Source organism: Suncus etruscus, chromosome 14 (assembly GCF_024139225.1).
Source record: "Suncus etruscus isolate mSunEtr1 chromosome 14, mSunEtr1.pri.cur, whole genome shotgun sequence".
In the NCBI taxonomy this organism is placed as follows: domain Eukaryota; kingdom Metazoa; phylum Chordata; class Mammalia; order Eulipotyphla; family Soricidae; genus Suncus; species Suncus etruscus.
In genome coordinates, this window is record NC_064861.1 from 32,605,391 (window position 1) to 32,625,635 (window position 20,245).

General features: G+C 45.8%; 2 protein-coding genes across 2 annotated transcripts; one reads left to right on the top strand and one right to left on the bottom strand.

Moving 5' to 3' along the window:
* Positions 1-6,712: 6,712 nt before the first annotated feature.
* On the bottom strand, positions 6,713-8,193 carry LOC126027799 (cytochrome b-c1 complex subunit 8). Its single transcript, XM_049786814.1, has 3 exons — positions 8,130-8,193; positions 7,821-7,988; positions 6,713-6,908 (listed from the first exon to the last, which is right to left on the bottom strand). Exons 2-3 carry the CDS (start codon positions 7,972-7,974, stop codon positions 6,814-6,816), a joined length of 249 nt encoding a protein of 82 aa, XP_049642771.1. The 5' UTR covers positions 7,975-7,988; positions 8,130-8,193; the 3' UTR covers positions 6,713-6,813.
* Positions 8,194-12,067: 3,874 nt separating this feature from the next.
* On the top strand, positions 12,068-17,917 carry GDF9 (growth differentiation factor 9). The gene is made up of 2 exons (XM_049786759.1): positions 12,068-12,461; positions 16,920-17,917. Exons 1-2 carry the CDS (start codon positions 12,068-12,070, stop codon positions 17,867-17,869), a joined length of 1,344 nt encoding a protein of 447 aa, XP_049642716.1. The 3' UTR covers positions 17,870-17,917.
* Positions 17,918-20,245: the final 2,328 nt, after the last annotated feature.

Below are 20,245 nucleotides of genomic sequence, written 5' to 3' on the forward strand. Positions count from 1 at the left end.
GTAACTCTTAAATACAACTAGGGATTTTCTATTGCTGAGGTAAGCACCTAGGATGAAATGGGAGAACAGACTGTAGCTCCACCAGCAGCTCTTTGAAACATTCCAAGGAGAGAGCCTTCCAGCTGGGCAGTAATTGGGAACTTTCTTGTTCCTGAGCAGGGAGGGGGAGCTAATAAAAAGATCCTGAAATGGGGGAGGGGGGAGCCAACAAAAACTTTTCAAGGTAAAACTTCAATTAAGGGTCAAAGTATATTTGTTTTTTTCCCTGGTTGGAACTGACACAGACCTCTGGACCTAGACAATTTAGGCCTGCATCTCTACTGACAGACTGGAGAGTTCCAATTGCTACATTCTACCCCAGAGCTAAAAATCCTTGTAGGGGCTAGAGAACTGATGAAGAAAAGGACTTCAGGACAAGTAAGTGCTTGGAATCCATACTAAAAAGCCCCCCCCCATAGGTTATAGACATTACACCTGCAGCAGCAGTAACTTTTCTTTATTAAATATTAAAATAGTTTTTATTTTGGGGTCATATCTGGCAATGTTCAGGGCTCTGTGCTCAAGAATTACACCTGGTACTATATGAAGTATCAGACCGAACCCAGGCCATCTGTGTGCAAGGCAAATGCCTTACCTTACAGTACTATTGCTCCAGCCCCCCATTTTTCTTTTCTTTATGGAGTTCTACAGACTGATGCACCCTGCCTCAGAAGTTCTGAGTTCCTGAGCTTAGAGAAGCACCATGGAAGAAGTGATAGTCATATCTTCACAGTAAATCCTGATAAACTGTATTCAGACCAGACAATGCCTGATTTGGGCTCAGAGAGGTAAGTTAGTAGCCAAAGGGTCAAAGAAACAGAAAGAAATTAAATCAATATTAAATAAGGGCCATCTCCCCTAGGAAGCTTGGAGTGACAATCAGGAAAAGATTAATGAGTGTCAAGACAGTGGTCTTCCCTACTTGATGAAATACTTAAAATTTGTTCTAGTCTGGAGAGATAGCACAGCGGCATTTGCCTTGCAAGCAGCCGATCCAGGACCAAAAGTGGTTGGTTCGAATCCCGGTGTCCCGTATGGTCCCCCGTGCCTGCCAGGAGCTATTTCTGAGCAGACAGCCAGGAGTAACCCCTGAGCATCGCCGGGTGTGGCCCAAAAACCAAAAAAAAAAAAAAATTCTAGTCATGGGGCCAGAGCAGTGGCGCAAGCGGTCCTTGCATGCATTAACCTAGGATTCACCTCGGTTTGACCCCCCACCATCCCATATGGTCCCCCAAGCCAGGAGCGATTTCTGAACGCATAGTCAGGAATAACTCCTGAGCATCACTGGGTGTGGCCCAAAAATAAAATTTTGTTCTTGTCCATAGCACGTGACCACGCACGCAACACACACACACAGAGTTCCCCCTCTTTAAAAGTTTTTGGGCCACACCAAGTGGTGCTCAGGTTACTTCTGGCTCTTCACTCAGTAATTGTGCCTAGCAGTGCTCGGGGGACCATATGGAATGCTGAGGATTGAACTCAGGAAGAACACATGCAAGGCAAACATCCGACCGCTGTGCAATCACTCTAGCCCAGATTTTAGTCAGATACTTAATAGACTTTAAGATTTAAATATTTGTCCAGTTTAAGTGAGCAAGTCCTGGAAATAAATTTGAGCAAATTGCCAAACAGGAAAATAGGGCTATGTTTGATGAAACAGGAGCTTTCTTTCATCTCATAATAAGCCTGTGTCACCCCTGAAAATGATCACTCATTTCATTATCACAATTTTTTTATCACAATTTTATGGGCCTTTATAAACTAATATATATTAGAGCTAGAGAGATAGTACAGTGAATACGTCATTTACCTTGCACGTGGCCAGCCTTAGCTCAATCTCCCAACACCATATGGTCCCGAGTGCTTTCTGAGTGCAAGCACCAGGAGTAACCCCAGAATACCGCCAGGTGTGACACAAATACAAAACAAAAAGCTCAGGAATGCAAGTTTCTTGCTTATATCACAATGAAGAAGCCATAAAATACCAAACAGTATGGGCACAACTCAGACCAGTCTACCTTATAGTGACAAAAATTTTTATTCATACTAGGTTTTGGTTGCTGGAAAATATAAGGGACGAGGGAGAGATAGTTCAAAGGTCCAAAGCAGGGCAGTTAGTACAGTGGGTAGGGCATTTGTTTTGCACACAGCTGATAGGGATTCGATCCCCAGTCCCCAGGAATAATTCCTGAGTGTAAAGCCAGGAGTAACCCCTAAGCATCTTTGGGTGTGGCAAAACAAAATAAAAAGGCTAAAGCATATATTTGCACACCGAAACCTCAACTTTGATTCCCAACACCCCTGGGTACCACACATGACCCTCCACTACCAGTTGTGACCCCAAAACTAATGGAATGAGGAAGTAGGACTTAGGAGATAGTACAGTGAGAAAGATGCTTTGCATGTGACCTACCTGGGTTCAATCCCTAGCATCCCATAATAGTCCTTCAAGTCCTGCATTCTTAGGAATGATCTCTAAGCATCTCAGTTGTGTCACAAAAACCAAAAGATATAGCCTAAATTAGATGTTAAACCATGAAGATTGTTGCTCGGGGCCAACAGTGTCCTTGGAAAATGAAGTTTCTTTTTTTGGGGGGAGGGGGAGGGTGCATGTGTGTTTAGGCCACAATTGATGGCACTCAGGTTACTCCTGGCTCTGTGGTCATAAATCTCTCCAGGAGTGATAGCACAGTGGTAGGGCATTTGCCTTCCATGTGGCCGACCTCAGACAGATCCAGGTTCGATCCCTGGCAACTTATATGGTCCCCTGAGCCTACCAGGGACAATTTCTGAGCGCAAAGCCAGGAGTAACCCAAGCGCTACTGGGTGTGGCAAAAGAAAGAAATCATTTCTGGCAGGCTCAGGGGACCATATAAGATGTTGAAGATCGGGGCCGGTGAGGTGGCATTGGAGGTAAGGTGTCTGCCTTGCAAGCGCTAGCCAAGGAAGGACCGTGGTTCAATCCCCCCCCCCCCCCCCCCCCCCGTGTCCCATATGGTCCCCCCCCAAGCCAGGGGCAATTTCTGAGCGCTTAGCCAGGAGTAACCCCTGAGCATCAAATGGGTGTGGCCCCAAAAAACAACACAAAACAAACAAAAAAAAGATGTTGAAGATCAAACCTAGGTCCAAGGGTCAGCAGCATCCAAGGCTAATGCCCTTTCACTGTTCTATCACTCTGGCCCATGGGTAAGGAAGTTTCTAAGAATGGAACAGATCCAGGGGTCCTGAAAGATAGCACAGCTGGTAGGTGTTTGCCTTGCAAGTGGCTAACCTGGGTTTGATCCCTGCCATCCCATAAGGTCCACTGAGCATGCCAGGAGTAACCCTGGAGCACCGCTGGGTGTGGCCCAAAAACAAAGGAACAGATCCATAAGTAGAAATCAGTTAACAACTATGCCAACTATCCCCTATTAAAACCAAAAGGTTCCTTTTATACTAAAGATAATTTAGGGGTTCCAAATTTCAATAACTGAACTTAAAAATGTGACTATGGGGCCTGGAGAGATAGCACAGCGGCATTTGCCTTGCAAGCAGCCAATCCAGGACCAAAGGTGGTTGGTTCGAATCCCGGTGTCCCATATGGTCCCCTGTGCCTGCCAGGAGTGACTTCCAAGTATAGAGCCAGGAGTAACCCCTGAGTGCTGCCAGATGTGACACCCCACCCCCAAATGTGATTATCAAGATTGCAGACTTGGGGATGGGGAGAAAGGAATATTGGTGGAGGGAAGTTGATATTGATGGTGGGATTGGTTCTGGAACACTGTATGTCTAAAACTCAACTATAACTTTGTAAAACATGGTCCTTAATTTGTCAAGAGAAATTGTATTGGGGTTAAGGCTCTTGCTTTACATGCAATTTTGGTTTGATTCCTGGCATTGCATAAAGTTCTTTTTAAGTACTGCCAGGAGTAATCCCTGAACAGAAAGCATGGAATAAGCCTGCAGCATAGCAGGGTGTGGCTCAAAAAACAATTTGGTGGTGGGAAATGCACAGTGGTAAAGGTTGTATACTGTGACTAACTTAATAATGAACAACTTTATCTGTGGAGGAAAATGTAGTATGAACAAACTTGTAGCCATTGTGTTTAAATTAAAAACAAAAAAACAAAAAAAACCAAAGCAAGAATACTTTGCTACCTGAAAGATAGCATAGCTGGTAAGGAGCTTGCCTTATATGCAGCTGAACTGGATTCAGTCCCTAGTATCATTGAACCTGCCAGAAGTGATTCCTCAGTGCAGAACAGGTATGAACTACTGAAGATGTGGCCCCAAAACAACTTAATACAGTGCGGACTGAAGACCTAGCTCAAATAGTAGCACATATACTAATCATGTTCCATGTTTAGTTTAAGTATGATGTCTCGCCCTGCCCATCCCCCAGTACCACTGGATGTAGCCCCAGTGAACCACGAGTACTGCTGTGACTCTATCAGGGGTCCTTAAACTTTTTAAACAGGGGGCCAGTTCACTGTCCCTCAGACCATTGGAGGGTCTGACTATAGTAAAAACAAAACTTATGAACGAATTCTTATGCACATTGCATATATCTTATTTTGCAATGAAGAAACAAAACAGATACAAATACAGTATGTGGCCCGCGGGCCATAGTTTGAGGACCACTACTTCCAGGCCTGGGAACGATACCCCATTGCTGGTTGAGCACTGACCTTTCAAGCTTGCTCTGGAGAGCCAAATACACAGGAAGTGATCCTCAGGATCACAGACAAAACAATTCAAGAGCAGGGGTAGAGCCCATGCTCATGTGCTCCTAGTTCCATCATAGTACCATCCCCACCTCCCAGAAAGATCACTGAAAAGCACTAGAAATGTTAAAAAAAAAAAAAAGGTGAAATAAAATATTTTAGGGTTAAAAATAACCCTGCTTAGATAGCTCCCTGGGACTGTCAGTTATTTCCTTTAAAAAAAAAAAAAAAAAAAAACGGGCCTGGAGAGATAGCACAGCGGCGTTTGCCTTGCAAGCAGCAGATCCAGGACCAAAGGTGGTTGGTTGGAATACCGGTGTCCCATAGGGTCCCCCGTGCCTGCCAGGAGCTATTCTGAGCAGACAGCCAGGTGTAACCCCTGGGCACCGCCGGGTGTGGCCCAAAAACCAAAAAAAAAAACAACAACCCTATTTTGGGCCGAAGAGATAGCATGGACGTAGGGCCTTTGCCTTGCATGTAGGATGGTTGTTTGAATCTCGGCATCCATATAGTCCCCAGTGCCTGCCAGGAGCGATTTCTGAGCTTAGAGCCAGGAGTAAACCCTGAGCACTACTGGGTGTGACCCAAAAACAAACAAAAGCCCTATTTTGTCAGAGACAGTTGGGGCTGGAGCAATGATACAATGGGTAAGGGCTGGCTTTACACGTTGCAAACCCAGGTTGATCCCTGGCATCCTATATGGTTACCAGAGCCTGCCAGTTGTAGAGCCAGGAATTACCCCTGAGCACCACCAAGTATAGCCCCAAACAAACAGAAACCCAACAATTCCTTTGCTGACCCAATTCTACTCAGTCTTTTGTATTGGATTTCTCAACTTGTCTTACTAAAGACAGAATAGCAAAGCTGTTTGACTGGAGCCACTCCTGAGTACTCTAGACAATCCTCAGGACACCGTATGTGGTGCACTGAGACAAACTGAGGTAGGCAGAGTGCAAGGCCACTGTACTCTCTCCAGCCCCAGGATACTATAGCTTTAGGCAAATCACCTTTAGTACCAGACTCTAGCATTCACTGGCTTTTTAATTGCAGGCAAATTACTTTTCCTATGTGGGACACTATCATCTGCAAAATGAGAAGACTTCAAAGATACTTGTGAAGTTTAAGAGTTTACTTAAGCAGGGGTGAGAGAGAGAGATCAAAGATCTGAGTGCATACTTTGCAAGTAGAATACAGGGTTTGATTGCAGCCTCAAATGGCTCCACTAACACTAGCCAGGAGTACTCCCAGTTCTATTATGGCCCCAAAATAAAAGCTACCTTGCTTGTGCAAAGGGGGTAGTTCCCAGTACACAATGATTCCAACGTGTTAACAGATTTTGTTAACAAAGGTGCAAGCACCAACACTTCCAGACTCTGCTACTCAATGGAGTTTCTGTAGGAACAATCTTTTATTTTGTTTTGTTTTTGTTTTTTGAGCCACACCTGTTTGATGCTCAGGGGTTACTCCTGGCTAAGTGCTCAGAAATCGCCCCTGGCTTGGGGGGACCACATGGGACGCCGGGGGATCGAAACACGGTCCTTCCCTGGCTAGCGCCTGCAAGGCAGACACCTTACCTCTAGCGCCACCTCTCCACCCCCCCCCTTTTTTTTTTTTCTAATTTTGGTTTTTGGGTCACACCCGGCAGCACTCAGGGGTTACTCCTGGCTCTCTGCCCAGAAATCACTCCTGGCAGGCTCGGGGGACCATATGGGATGCTGGGATTCGAACCACCGACCTTCTGCATGCAAGGCAAACACCTTCCCTCTGTGCTATCTCTCCGGCCCCAGCAGGTACAATCTTGATCTTACAGATTAAATTCTGAACATGGGGTAGGCACCAGCAGTCACTAAGACCACAAACTAGCCCAAGTCATTCAGAAGTCCTACTGGGAAAGGAGTTGGGACTCCAGGAACTTGAGTACAAGAAATAGACGCCCAAGAGAGCTCCAAAAATGCCAGAGAACCACTGTGTAGCCCATTTTTAATTTATTGAATCTTCAAGACACTACCGCAGACTCCTCTCCCAGAGAGGGCCTTTAGAGCTGAGGGGCGCCTCGTTCTTCATGAGCTGTTCAGGAGTCATTTTCATAGTCGGCTGGATTCTTCCTCTTGGACTTTTCAAACTCCTGGGTCCCCCAGGTGTAGACGAGGTAAAAAGCTATAAATGCTTTAGAAATGAAAAGGGAGAAATTAGCAATGGATTGATTACAGGAAAGCCACGGGCGACCCTGATCTCAGAGATTCTGCCTCCCTTTTCTCGCTTTCCAGAAACTTTAAACTGAGATAACAGAAAGGTCACATTACACCCCCTTGATTTTAGAGGTGACCAAATAAGTCTATCTATTTCCTGCTCGGGAACACCAGTCACCCGAGATAGGAGATAAAACTCGCATCACATGTAATCGTCATCATTTTACCTCTTCTAAGGCATGCACAGCGGGAGCTCGTGTTGGCCTTGCAGGACCTAACTCTAAGCCAGTGCTTCTCAAATAGTAAGGTGCGCCCCTCGGCAAACACTGTCATAACAAGCTAAGCCCCGTGTTTATGTCTCTGTCCCTGGAGCTGAGAGTTGCTGTGTCCTGCTTCCAACCCCCGCTTCGAAAAGCTTTGCATTGCAAAACATGCTCATTATAGCCATTGATCCACATCACCTCTCATTAAAAAAAAATCAGCTCTAATTATTTTATATATTTTTGTTTTGCAGGTTAAAGTTTTCTTTTTAATAAAGATACTATTTACAGTCGCGGGGGGGGGGCACGCGAAAAATGTTTTCTTCTTCCTAGGGGGGGGCATGACAGAAAATAATTGAGAAGCACTGCTCTGAGCTCAGTCTCCCCCGCACGTTTAGCACTAGCCACCTTGGTGGCAGGGGAGGAACAAAACAAGTTCCAAATGTCCTGCGGGTAGGAGACGCTGGAGTCACGCAGCAGCGACCTTGGGCCGGTCCTGGAAGTGCTCCGTGACTCAGGCTGCCTCCTGCAGACGATCGAGCGGCTCAAGGGCCACCGGGAACCTTCCACGAGAACCCCGGGTGGGTGGCGTGCAAGGAGGGCGGGGTGCTCCGGGGGCAGATACTCACGCGGCGCCACGCGGAGGATGGACGCCTGCGTGCGGCGCAACACGTTGGGGATGCCCTTGCTCACGTAGTGGGGGAAGGCGCGCTGCTCGAAGGGCGACAGGCTGTAGGAGATGACATGGCGCATGCGCGTCAGGTGCCCGAACTCGCGGCCCATCGCGGCGGTGGCCCCTGCAAAGCCAGAGAATGGGGGGCGTTTAGTTTTAGTTCAGCTCGGCCCCAACCAGAGACGCCCTCCCTCCTCCCTCCTCGTCCTCCTGCCCGCCCTCACTCAGCCAGGCGCCCCGAAACCCCAAACTCTCGCTCCCTCACCGGGGTCACCTCGCCCTCCGCAGTCCTCGGATGGTCCCGCCCGCCACTTCCGGCAGAAGCGGAAGTTAAGGTGCGTCTTGACGTCACTTCCCGCGCAGGCAGGCCCCGCCCCGGAAGGGCTGGTGCGGTGGCTCCGAGTCGAAGAACCGCTGACCCCGATTGGGCGGCTCTGAAGTAGCTGGGGACGGTGGTTCGAATCCCGGCATCCCTTATGGTCCCCCGAGCCTGCCAGGAGTAGCTCCTGATCGCCGCAGGGTGTGACCTAAAAACAAACACATAAAAACATCTGGAGAGGGAACAACAAATGATCCCCCAAGAGTCGAGCATATGGGGGTGGGAACGGGGTTGGGCCTTACCCGGTGGTGTTCAGGTTCTTCCTGGCTCTGAGCTGAGAAATTGCTCCTGGCAGGGCTCGGGGGATCATATGGGATGCCGGGATTCGAACCACCGTCCTTCTGCATGCAAGCAAACGCCTTATCGCTGTGCTATCCCTCTGGCTCCCCTTGGGGTGTGTTTTATGATCCTGCGGTCTAGCCTAGCCACTGGCCCTAGAGACTGACTCGCTGGTGGCGAACTTTTGCATGCTTTTGTTATTTTATTTTATTTTATTTTATTTTATTTTATTTTATTTTATTTTCTGCAGACTGGTTCTTGATCTGGGTGGATTGACTTTGTTGCAGCCAATCATTTCCTTCAGGGGCTGCTGGAGCGTTAGTACGAGCAGGGCGTTTGTTTGCCTTGCACAGGCCGACCCGAGTTCTACCCTTCAGCATCCCATTTGGTCTCGCAAACCCCTTCAGAAGTAACCCGAGTATCGTCCTGTGTGACCCAAAAAGCAAACAAAAATTTTCGCTTAAAGTTGGCGTTACCTCGACCCTCATTTGAGCTGTTTATGGTATGTACCTTTCTATAGTTTCGTAAAGCAGAATATCAAGCCTGCTCTCAGCAGCTCCCAGGCAGGAGCATAAATATAGATGTTAACAACAACAAATCGCCTACCAAATCCTACCATCCACCATTTGATTAAAAACATTTTTTAGAAACGGAACATTTCCAAACTTTTCTTTGATTCAAAATGTAGAGGTGAAGGACCTGGAGAAAGATCGTACAGGGTTTATCAAGGCGCTTGCCTTGCTTGTGCTGAACCTGGGTTTGACTCTTTGCACCTCATTTAGTTCCTTGTGGCCTCCAGAGACTGTGACTTGACTCTTCAGGGGAAATGAGAGTAAGCACCGAGTTTAGCTGGCTGTGGCCCCCAACGCCAAATATATATATATACAAATATATATGTAGAGAGAAGTGAATGTGTACCCCCAAGCCAAGGCATTATATATGAATATATTTATCACATGTAATATCTATAGTCATCAGTAGCTCAGGGGTGAAATCCCTGTGGTGCTAGAGGATCAAACCTAGCTTTCAGCATGCAACCAGTCTTTTGAAACCTTGAACCAGTCCTTGACCCTTGAAATCAGTTGTCAAGGTTGAAAGTGATATTTTCATCTTCAAAAGCATATTGTAGGGTCAGAGCAATAGCACAGTGGGTAGGACATTTGCTTTGCATACAGCCAACCTGTGTTCAGTCCCTGGCACCCTATATGGTCCCTCGAACACCACCAGGAGTAATTCCTGAGCACAGGAGTAACCTCTGAGTTTTGCCAGGTGTGACTCCCCCCCCAAAAAAAAAAATTTTAAGGCATACTCTAATCACCTAATTTAAGTCTGTACTGTACTGGAATGATTAACAACCTAATAGTCCCTGCTCTCTGGAATCTCAGTTCCAGCTGTAACTTTCATCCAATGTACAGTAGTTTTTCTGGCATAGTGATGACAATGAAGGTGGAAGAGAGTGAACCTAATGGAACATTCCATACCAGGATATCTGCTTATCCTTCTGAACATTAGCTTTCACCTTGGAAGTTTCAGCAAACATATAAAGTACATTTTAAAAATCCTAATCTCTCTCTTTTGTTTTTGGGTCATACCCAACAATACTCAAGGGTTACTCCTGGCAGGGCTCAGGGAACCATATGGGATAGAACCAGAGATAGAACCTGGGATAGTCATGTGCAAGGTAAGCCCTCTCTCCCTATATTAACACTTGGGCTCCTAAAAATTCTAATTTCTGAGTCTAGAGAGATTGTACAAGATTGCAGGTGCTTGCCTTGCACCTGGCTTACCCCAGTTCATCCCACCCCACATGTTTCCTTGAGTTCAGTTCATCCCACCAAGTAAATTCCCCTGAGCACCATCAGAATTGATCCCTGAGCTCCTTCAGGTGTGGCTCAAAAACAAAAAAAAAAAAAAGGGGGAGTGTACTATTTCAACCACAGATCTGGTCAATGCTTAGGGTGCTGGAGTACAAGCCTTACATACTGAAATCCCAACACCATGAATCCTCAGCATTGCCTAAAGCACCCCATCTTCCCCAGAAGGAGGGTTTCTCAAGCACAGAGTCCGAAGAAGCCCATGAGGAGTGATCCAAAAACAAATGGACAGCAAAGGCGAGGTTTTATTTTTTAATTATTCCTCAATTTTTGGGGAGGTCAGAGTGATATTACAGTGGGTAGAACACTTGCCTTGTATGTGCTGACCCAGGTTTGATCTTTGGTATCCCTGAACCCACCAGAAATAATACCTGAGCACTGCAGGCATGGCTCAAAATAATAATAGGGGCTGGAGAGATAATACAGCGGTGTTTGCCTTGCAAGCAGCCGATCCAGGACCTAAGGTGGTTGGTTCAAATCTGGGTGTCCCATATGGTCCCCCATGCCTGCCAGGAGCTATTTCTGAGCAGATAGCCAGGAGTAACCCCTGAGCACCACCGGGTGTGGCCCAAAAATAAAAACAACAACAAAAATAACAAAAAGTAGGGCTGGAGAGGTAGCATGGAGGTAAGGCATTTGCCTTGCATGCAGAAGGTCGGTGGTTCAAATCCCAGCATCCCATATGGTCCCCCGAGCCTGCCAGAAGCAATTTCTGAGCATAGAGCCAGGAGTAACACCTGAGCGCTGCTGGGTGTGACCAAAAACCAAATAACAACAACAACAAGAATAATTATTCCTCAATTTTCTTAGCCTTTTTAAAACTTATATTGACCCCCAATTGGCTGGGGAGATAAGTTAAATGGTAGAATCTGTGCCAATAGTGGATTGTTACTATCATATGCCATTTGCTTCAATCCCTGCATTACATCCTGGCATTCAGCACCAAACATCCCATCCCTCACTACTTAGAGAGTCTCTCCAGGAGTGGCCCCAAGTTAATGAACACCTTCAAGGTGGCCTCTATTTTTTTGCTTGTTTTTGGACCACACCCGGAAGTTCTCAGGAGTTACTCCTGGCTCTGTGCTCAGAAATTGCCCCTGGCAGGCTTGGGGGACCATATGGGATACCGGGAATTGAACCCAGGTCTGCCCTAGGTCTGCCGCGTGCAAGGCAAATGTACCACTGTGCTATTTCTCTAGCCAGGCCTCTATTTTTAAAAAGAGGGTGAGAAGGCTGGAGAGATAGTACAGTGGATAGGACGCTTGGGTTCTATCCCTAGCACCACATAACAAACAAAAATGTCTTGGGTGGGGATATGTTGATATGTAGCTGGTATGTAGCGCACTTGCCTTTTGTATATATGAAGCCCAGAATTCATGCCCTTAGGGCCTTAAAAACAACAATAAAACTAATAAAATAAGTGTCGGTAAAAGAGATAGCAGAAAAATTATGTAAAACTATTTAATAAAGATAAATTGGGTAACTAAGGTGTTCTCAGCTGTTTGATATACAGCTAATAAAAATGATCAGATAGGCCTTGAGATCTGATTACAAAAGTAACTGCAGTCTACTCACACACCTAAATTTTATTTAAGAGACCATGCTAGGCTCTTCCTGGCTTTTTGGGTAAAGGAGTTGGGGATATGTGTTCCTCTCTAGTTTTTCCAAGCCATGGCATTTCCAGACAGATTCCTTTGGTTTTGCTGCTTGGCTTGGCTGTGTTTTCCTATTAGTCTTGGTTCTCAGGCATCTAAGGCTGAGGCACAGATTGCAAATAGTGCTGAGTTGGAATCTGGGGCTGTGGCTTGGTCCTTGCTGCAGCCACTAGATGGGAGAGACAGACCTGACCTCCTTCCCCCTCTCTTCAAGGTTCTGTATGATGACCGAGGTGGGACTTCTAGACTGCAGCCTGACTCCCGAGCTTTGCGCTACATGAAGAGGCTCTATAAGGCATATGCAACCAAGGAAGGGATCCCTAAGTCCAACAGAAGTCACCTCTACAATACTGTCCGGCTCTTCACCCCCTGTGCCCAGCATAAACAGTCTCCTGGAGACCAGGTAACAGGTGTGTAAGAGCAGAGTGCTTAATGGTGGAGGGGAAATGTAGTTTCCTTTTCATTTTAATAGTAGGATGTTCTTTGAACTGCATTTTATTTTACCTGCTATTCAGTAGCCAAATACAATAAAATATAGCACTTGGTTTTATTATTTCCTAATGGCCCCCCACAGGTAAAATGGGGACTAAAAATGGTAACATTTTAGAACCAGAAGATACAATAGTTCTAAAGGCCAAGGAGAGTGCTGCTGGAGGTTAGTGTCTTGGTCACTGAACCGAGCCTGAAAACCAGGTATTCTGACTTACTCTTTCCATTCTACCAATGCTGACCTTGAAATGGACCGCAAATAATTCATGGAGCTATTGGTATGCTTTGTTAAACAAGATGTTTTTCCCCCTTGATTTCTGTGAAATGAACACTTAACTTCCGGCTTTGGAACAGATCTTTACCAGAACAAAATGTTACTTGATGGGCCCGGAGAGATAGCACAGCGGCGTTTGCCTTGCAAGCAGCCGATCCAGGACCAAAGGTGGTTGGTTTGAATCCCGGTGTCCCATATGGTCCCCCGTGCCTGCCAGGAGCTATTTCTGAGCAGACAGCCAGGAGTAACCCCTGAGCACCGCTGGGTGTGGCCCAAAAACCAAAAAAAGAAAGAAAAGAGGGGCCGGGTAGGTGGCGCTGGAGGTAAGGTGTCTGCCTTGCAAGCGCTAGCCAAGGAAGGACCGCGGTTCGATCCCCCGGCGTCCCATATGGTTCCCCCAAGCCAGGGGCGATTTCTGAGCACATAGCCAGGAGTAACCCCTGAGCATCAAACGGGTGTGGCCCAAAAACCAAAAAAAAAAAAAAAAAAAAAGAAAGAAAAGAAAGGAAGAAAGAAAATGTTACTTGACAATTTTACTCAGCAACTTGGTATCTTATGTGTGAAAGAGAAAGGGGAGCAGTGGCTTTTCAAAAACCTAAGGGAAGTAGCTATAGTTCAGAAAGAGAGCACTTGCCTTGCCTGTGCAGGACTCTAGGTTCGGTGCGGCAAAAAAGAAAAGTTTACTTGCTACCTCATTGCTTAAAGAATGATACCTTTTTGGGAGCCAGAGCCAGTGGGAAGGGCACTTGCCTTACATACAGTCAACATAGGTTTGATCCTCAGCATCTCTTATGATCCCTTAAGCACTGCCTGGAGTAATTCCTGAGGGAAGATCCAGGAATAACCCTTGATCTTCACCAGGTGTGTTCCCAGAACTACAGAAGCAAACATTATTTGATTCAACGGATTAATTGTGACTATTTGAAGCCCACACCTACCTTGACGTACTATCTTAGAGCCTCTCTTGTCAGTCTCAGTGTTCCAAATTAATTTCAACAATTGTTTTCTTTACTGACAGTCCACTATCCATCAGGGCTTAGAATATTATCTTAATGAGTCAAGCAAATAATTTTTATTATCGTTTCCTTGGGCCAGTGTTACTCATAATAGTCGATACTCTGGTATTTCCCAAAATGGGTGAATCCATGCTCTGAAGGAATGTTGGAATGACCAAAGAGGGGCATAGCAAACAGGTGTTATTGACTTGGGTTTTTGTGTTGTGTTGTGTTTTTATATTTTTTGTTTGTTTTTTTCAGGCCACACCCATTTGATGCTCAAGGATTACTCCTGGCTAAGTGCTCAGAAATTGCCCCTGGCTTGGGGGGACCATATGGGATGCCGGGGGATTGAACCGAGATCCTTCCTTGGCTAGTGCTTGCAAGGCAAACACCTTACCTCTAGCGCCACCTCGCCGGCCCCGTGTTTTTTATATTTTAATGTTTTATGTCCTGGCAGTGCTCAGGACTTACTCCTAGTTCTGCTCTTAGGAATCATTCCTGCTGGTACTTGTGGGACTGAGGATATGGTACCAGGGATCAAAGCCAGATCAGACAAATGCAAGGCAAGCACCTTTTCCAGGATGCTAGTTTGCTTTAAAAAGGCAGATTGGGCTGGGGCAGGGGGTGCACACAGAGATAGTACAGCGGGTAGAGTGCTTGCTTTGCATGCTATGGTCCCTTAACTCCAGCCAGGAATGATTCCTGAGTTCTGCTGAGTGTGGTCCCAAAACCAAAAAAATGAAAATATTTTTCAGGATAGGGCAGAGACTTTTGAGGATAGGATGGTAATGAATGATTCTTTTTCTAAAAGAGGGTGGTAGGCCAAATATGTTTGGGAACTTGGACTGTAAAAGAGGTTCCTCTAAAACTCTTCCTCTTTTATTTATTTAATTTATTTTGGTTTGGGGACCACACCCAATGGAACTCAGGTGTAATCACTTCTGGCAAAGCATAAGGGACATATGGGATGCCAGGGATTTAACCTGGGCTAGCCATGTGCAAGGCAAGTGCTCTCCCTTTTGTGCTATTACTTTGTCACCACTTTTCTCTTTTATTTCTGGGTTGCACCTGGCAGTGCTCAGGTTTTACTCCTGACCATGCTCAGGGATCACTCCTAGTGGGGCTTAAGGGACTATATATGGTGTCGGGGATTGATCCAGGTTGGCCACGTGCAAGGAAAGTACCCTACCTCCTGTTTTGTCACTCATATCCCAAACCCTTTTCCTCTAGAAAATGTAACTTAGTGGGGCCAGAGTGATATTATAGTGGGTTGGGTACTTGATTTGCAAGTAGCCAATCCCAGTTTGAACTCCGGCACTCCCTAACTTTTCCAGAAGTGCAAAGAACTTCTATGCAAAGAACTAGGAGTAACCCCTAAGCACCACCAGGGTGACCCAAAAACCAAAAAAAAAAAAAACTAGCTTTCTCTGTGATTGAAACAAATTAATAAGATTCTAAAAAATTAGTTCACACAGGGGCTGGAGTGATAGAACAGCAGTAGGGTGTTTGCCTTGCATACTGCAGACTCGGGACAGACCAGGGTTTGATCCCCGGCATTCTATATGGCCCCCAGCCTGCCAGGGGTTATTTCTGAGTGCAGAGCGAGGAGTAAACCCTGAGTACTGCCAGGTGTGGCCCAAAACCAAGTAAATAAGGGGCCAAAAAAAATAGCACAAGGCTTTGCCTTGCAAGTGGCCGACCCAGGACCAACAGTGGTTCAAATCCTGGCATCAAATATGGTCCCACTAAGTGACATTTTCTAGTGGTGCCTGCCAGGAGCAATTTCTGAGCAGAGCCAGGAGTAACCCCTGAGCACCACCGTGTGTAGCCCAACCTCCCAAAAAACCTCAAGTAAATAAATAGTTCACTGTACACTTGCTGACTGACTGTAGAAAGCTACTCTATTAAGTGGGAATAACTTTTCTAGGACTGTAGGACATTTTCTCATTTGAAATTCACTGCTTGATAATTCAGTGATTCCCTGTTCCTTTGACTTACCATCATGGCCAATCTCAGTTTCTGGTGATTAAAAATACAGTTGTGGGCCCAGAGAGATAGCACAGCAGTGTTTGCCTTGCTAGCAGCCAATCCAGGACCAAAGGTGGTTGGTTTGAATCCCGGTGTCCCATATGGTCCCCCATGCCTGCCAGGAGCTATTTCTGAGCAGACAGCCAGGAGTAACCCCTGAGCATTGCCGGGTGTGGCCCAAAAACCAACCAACCAAACAAACAAACAAAACAGTTGTAGGGTTTGGAGAGATAGCACAGCAGTAGGGTGTTTGCCTTGCACGTGGCCAACCCAAGACAGATGGTGGCTTGTTTCCCATCATCCCAGTTGGTCCCCACAAGCCTACTAGGAGTGATTTCTGAGCACAGAACCAGGAGTAACCCCTGAGCAACCCCAAAACAAACAAAAAATACAGTAGTAGTCTTTGACAGGTACTTATGGCACCAATTACTTTTATTTTTGTTGTGGGAAATTACCACTCTTCCCTCATTTTGTTTTATATTTTGGTTTTGAGGCCACATCTGGTAATGTTTAGGAGGGGTTACTCATTCTGCATTTAGGAATAACTCCTGGGGGTTTTCTGGGGACCATATGGGATGCTGGAGATTGAACCTTCATCAATTGATACAAGGCAAACATTTTATCTGCTGTACTGTCTCTTTGGTCCCAATTTTTTTGGGGGGAAGGGTGGTTATGACTGAAGGTATTCAAGGGACTGTATGGTGCTTCTGCATGCAAAGCATGTGTTCAGCTCTTAGAACTATTGCCCTGGCCCCTATTCTCCCTTCTTTTTTGAAGCTTGAGGAAGTTAGAAAAGAAACAGGGAGGAACTGGAGCAATAATAGCACATCAGGTAGGGTGCTTGTCTTGCATAGAGCTGACCCAGGTTCTATCCCAAGCATCCCATATGGTCCCTGTGCCCTGCCAGGAGTGACTCCTGAGTGCAGAGCAGGAGTAACCCCTGAGCACTGCCAGGTGTGGCACAAAAACAAACAAGAAAAGAGAAGGGGAGACAGCATGTTATGAAGTTCTAATTCTTTGATGTCCCCTATTGGTGGGTTTGGACTGAAGTTCTGCTGCTGGGCTATTTTTCTTCTCAGGAAGCCTTTCATCAGTGGACCTGCTGTTTAACCTGGATCGTGTGAGTGCCGTCGAACACTTACTCAAGTCGGTCTTGCTGTACACTTTCAACAACTCACAATCTTTTCCCTCTACTGCTAAATGTGTGTGCAACTTACTGATAAAAGAGCCAGAATTTTTTAACAAGTCTTTCCCGAAGGTTACCTTCAACTCCCAGCTTGAATTTCGGAAGAAGCACAAATGGTTTGAGATGGATGTGACTAGACTCCTTCTACCCTTCGTGGCCTCCAACAAGAGAAGCATTCTCATGGCCATGAACTTGACTTGCATGAAAGACCAGTTACAGCAGCCTTCAGCTCAGGATGCTGCATTGAACTTGACTCTTCTGGTGCGACCCTCACTACTTTTGTATCTGAACGACACAAGCACCCAGGCTTATCACAGATGGTATTCTGTCCACTCTCAGAAGATACCTGCCCAGTGTCCCCACCATAAGAGAGGTGTGCCTGATTATGCCCCTGTGGAGCCCACTGTGGGTTCAAGGTCTTCTCGTCCCCGAAGGGATCAACAAAGTGGCAGCTTGGAGTTGAAGAAGCCTCTGGTTCCAACTTCCTTGAACCTAAGTGAATATTTCAAGCAGTTCTTTTTCCCCCAGAATGAGTGTGAGCTTCATGACTTTAGACTTAGCTTTAGTCAGCTGAAATGGGACAACTGGATAGTGGCCCCTCATAGGTACAACCCACGATACTGTAAAGGGGATTGTCCAAGGGCAGTCAGACACCGGTATGGTTCTCCAGTTCACACCATAGTTCAGAACATCATCTATGAGAGGCTTGACTCTTCAGTGCCCAAACCATCATGTGTGCCAGCCAAATACAGTCCCTTGAGTGTTTTGACTATTGAGCCTGATGGCTCAATTGCTTATAAAGAATATGAAGATATGATAGCCACAAAATGCACCTGCCGTTAGTGTATGGTCCTCTAAACCAGAGCCTTGGGTCCCTTGGGCAAAGTTAGTGCCACGAGCCCCTCTCTACTGCCAGAAGAAAGCTTCGTGTAGTTTTCTCTAAGTGTAAATGGCAGTGTGATGTGCAAACAGGAACCTACAAAGAGTAGCTTGTTCTGTGGTATCAGTGTAGAATGATAACTTTTGTATTCTAAAATGCAAGTGAAATTATTTTGAATAGCTTTATTTTTTCTGATATTTTTCTATTTCTTTTGATCAGAATCTTTTTTGATGTGTTTTTGAATAGGTAGAAAAGTAGTATAGATTTTGGTTGAATATAAACAGATCACCCTGAGTCCTATTAGTTTTACACAGTGAAAAAATAAATTCTTGTCAGTGGCACATTTTTTCTCTGTATGTGTATGATTACATAGTGTTTATCGTTTTTTGTTTGTTTTTGGGCTACACCTAGAAGCACCCAGGGATTACTCCTGGCTCTGCGTTCAGAAATCACTCCTGGCAGCCTTGGGGGGGCCATATGGGATGCCTGGGATTGAACCTGAGTCGGCACATGCAAGGCAAAAGCCACTATGCCATCACTCTACCCCCTATATAGTGTTTACTTTTACTTTTAACTGTTTTTGGTTTTGGATTCACAGTCATCAGTGTTCAGAGCTTACTCTTAGCTCAGTGCTCAGTGATGACTTCTGATGGAGCTTGAAAGACCATATGGGGGGTCGGGCGGTGGCGCTAAAGGTAAGGTGCCTGCCTTGCCTGCGCTAGACTTGGACGGACCGCGGTTCGATCCCCCGGTGTCCCATATGGTCCCCCAAGCCAGGAGCGACTTCTGAGCGCATAGCCAGGAGTAACCCCTGAGCGTTACCGGGTGTGGCCCAAAAAAAAAAAAAAAGACCATATGGGGGGGCCGGAGAGATAGCATGAAGGTAAGGCATTTGTCTTGCATGCAGAAGGTCATTGGTTTGAATCCCGGCATCCCATATGGTCCCCCGAGCCTGCCAGGAGTGACTTCTGAGCATAGAGTCAGGAGTAACCCCTGAACGCTGCGGGTGTGACCCAAAAGCAAAAAAAAAAAAAAAAAAAAAAAAACATATGGGGTGCCATTGATTGAACCTAGGTCAACTCCTTGCAAGACAAATGTCCTTCCTGCTATACAGTATTATCTGGCCTCAGTGGTTTCTTTTAAATGGTCATTGGGGATTGAAGGTTGAAGAGATGTATAGTGGGTAGCGCTTTTGTGTTTTATATAACCAACCGGAATTCAATCCCAGGCACTGACTATGATTTTCTTCCACTACCCCCCCCCAAGTATTGCCAGGAGTAAGTTCTGATTTTGCCAGTATGGCCCCAAAGCCAAAAATTAAAAAAACAGTTTAATGGTTATTTGAGGGGATGAAGTAGTATCTAAAACAACAGTTATGGGCCACTGGAGTGATAGCACAGCGGGTAGTGCATTTGCCTTTTGTTCAGCTGACCTGGGTTCAATCCCTGCATCCCATATAATCCTTTGAGTCTGCCAGGAGTGATTTCTGAGTGAGATCCAGGAATAACCCCTGAGTATTGCTGAGTGTGGCCAAACACAAACAAAAACTTGACTTTTGACCTTTTTCAGAGTAAAAGGCTACCATTTCTACCTAAATTCTGACAAAATGAAGAGATTCCTTAACAAGAGAGCATATATAACACAACCAACTTAGTGTTGTGAATTCTGCCTGTTAGATGGTGGTTTATCTTATTTTTACTTGTTTGGGCTATACCCAGCATTGTTCAGGAACTACGTCTAATTCTGTGCTCAGGGATCACTCCTTACAGTGCTAGTATGCGGTGCCAGAATCAAACCAGGGTTGACCATGTATGTGCAAGGCAAGTACCTTATCTCATATTCTAGCTGGACCCTAGGTGGTGGCTTAAACCAGTTATTTATATAGAATAATATAGCATTTGTTCCATTTTGAGATCCTAATTAAAGGAAATTACTTTTCAGATTAAAAAAAATCCAGATTTGTGCCGAAGCAATAGCACAGCTAGTAGCGAACTTGCCTTGCATGTGGCTGACCTTCATTTGATCCCCAGCATCCCAGATGATCCCTTAAGCCTACCAGGAGTAACTAAACCCCGAACATTGCTGAATGTACCTTAATGCCCCTCTCCAGTCTATGTTCAAGATTTTTAGTTTTGCTTTTCTGTTTTTAGCCATACCCAGCAATGCTTCCAAGACATTTCTAGTACAGTGCTGGGACAGTGTGATGAAGGTGACACACACATACACACATTACCTTCTACTACTTGAAGGAATAAAAATAAAGTGCTGGGAATTGAACCTACTATAGGTTTCTTTTTTTTTTTTTTTTGGTTTTTGGGCCACACCCGGTAACGCTCAGG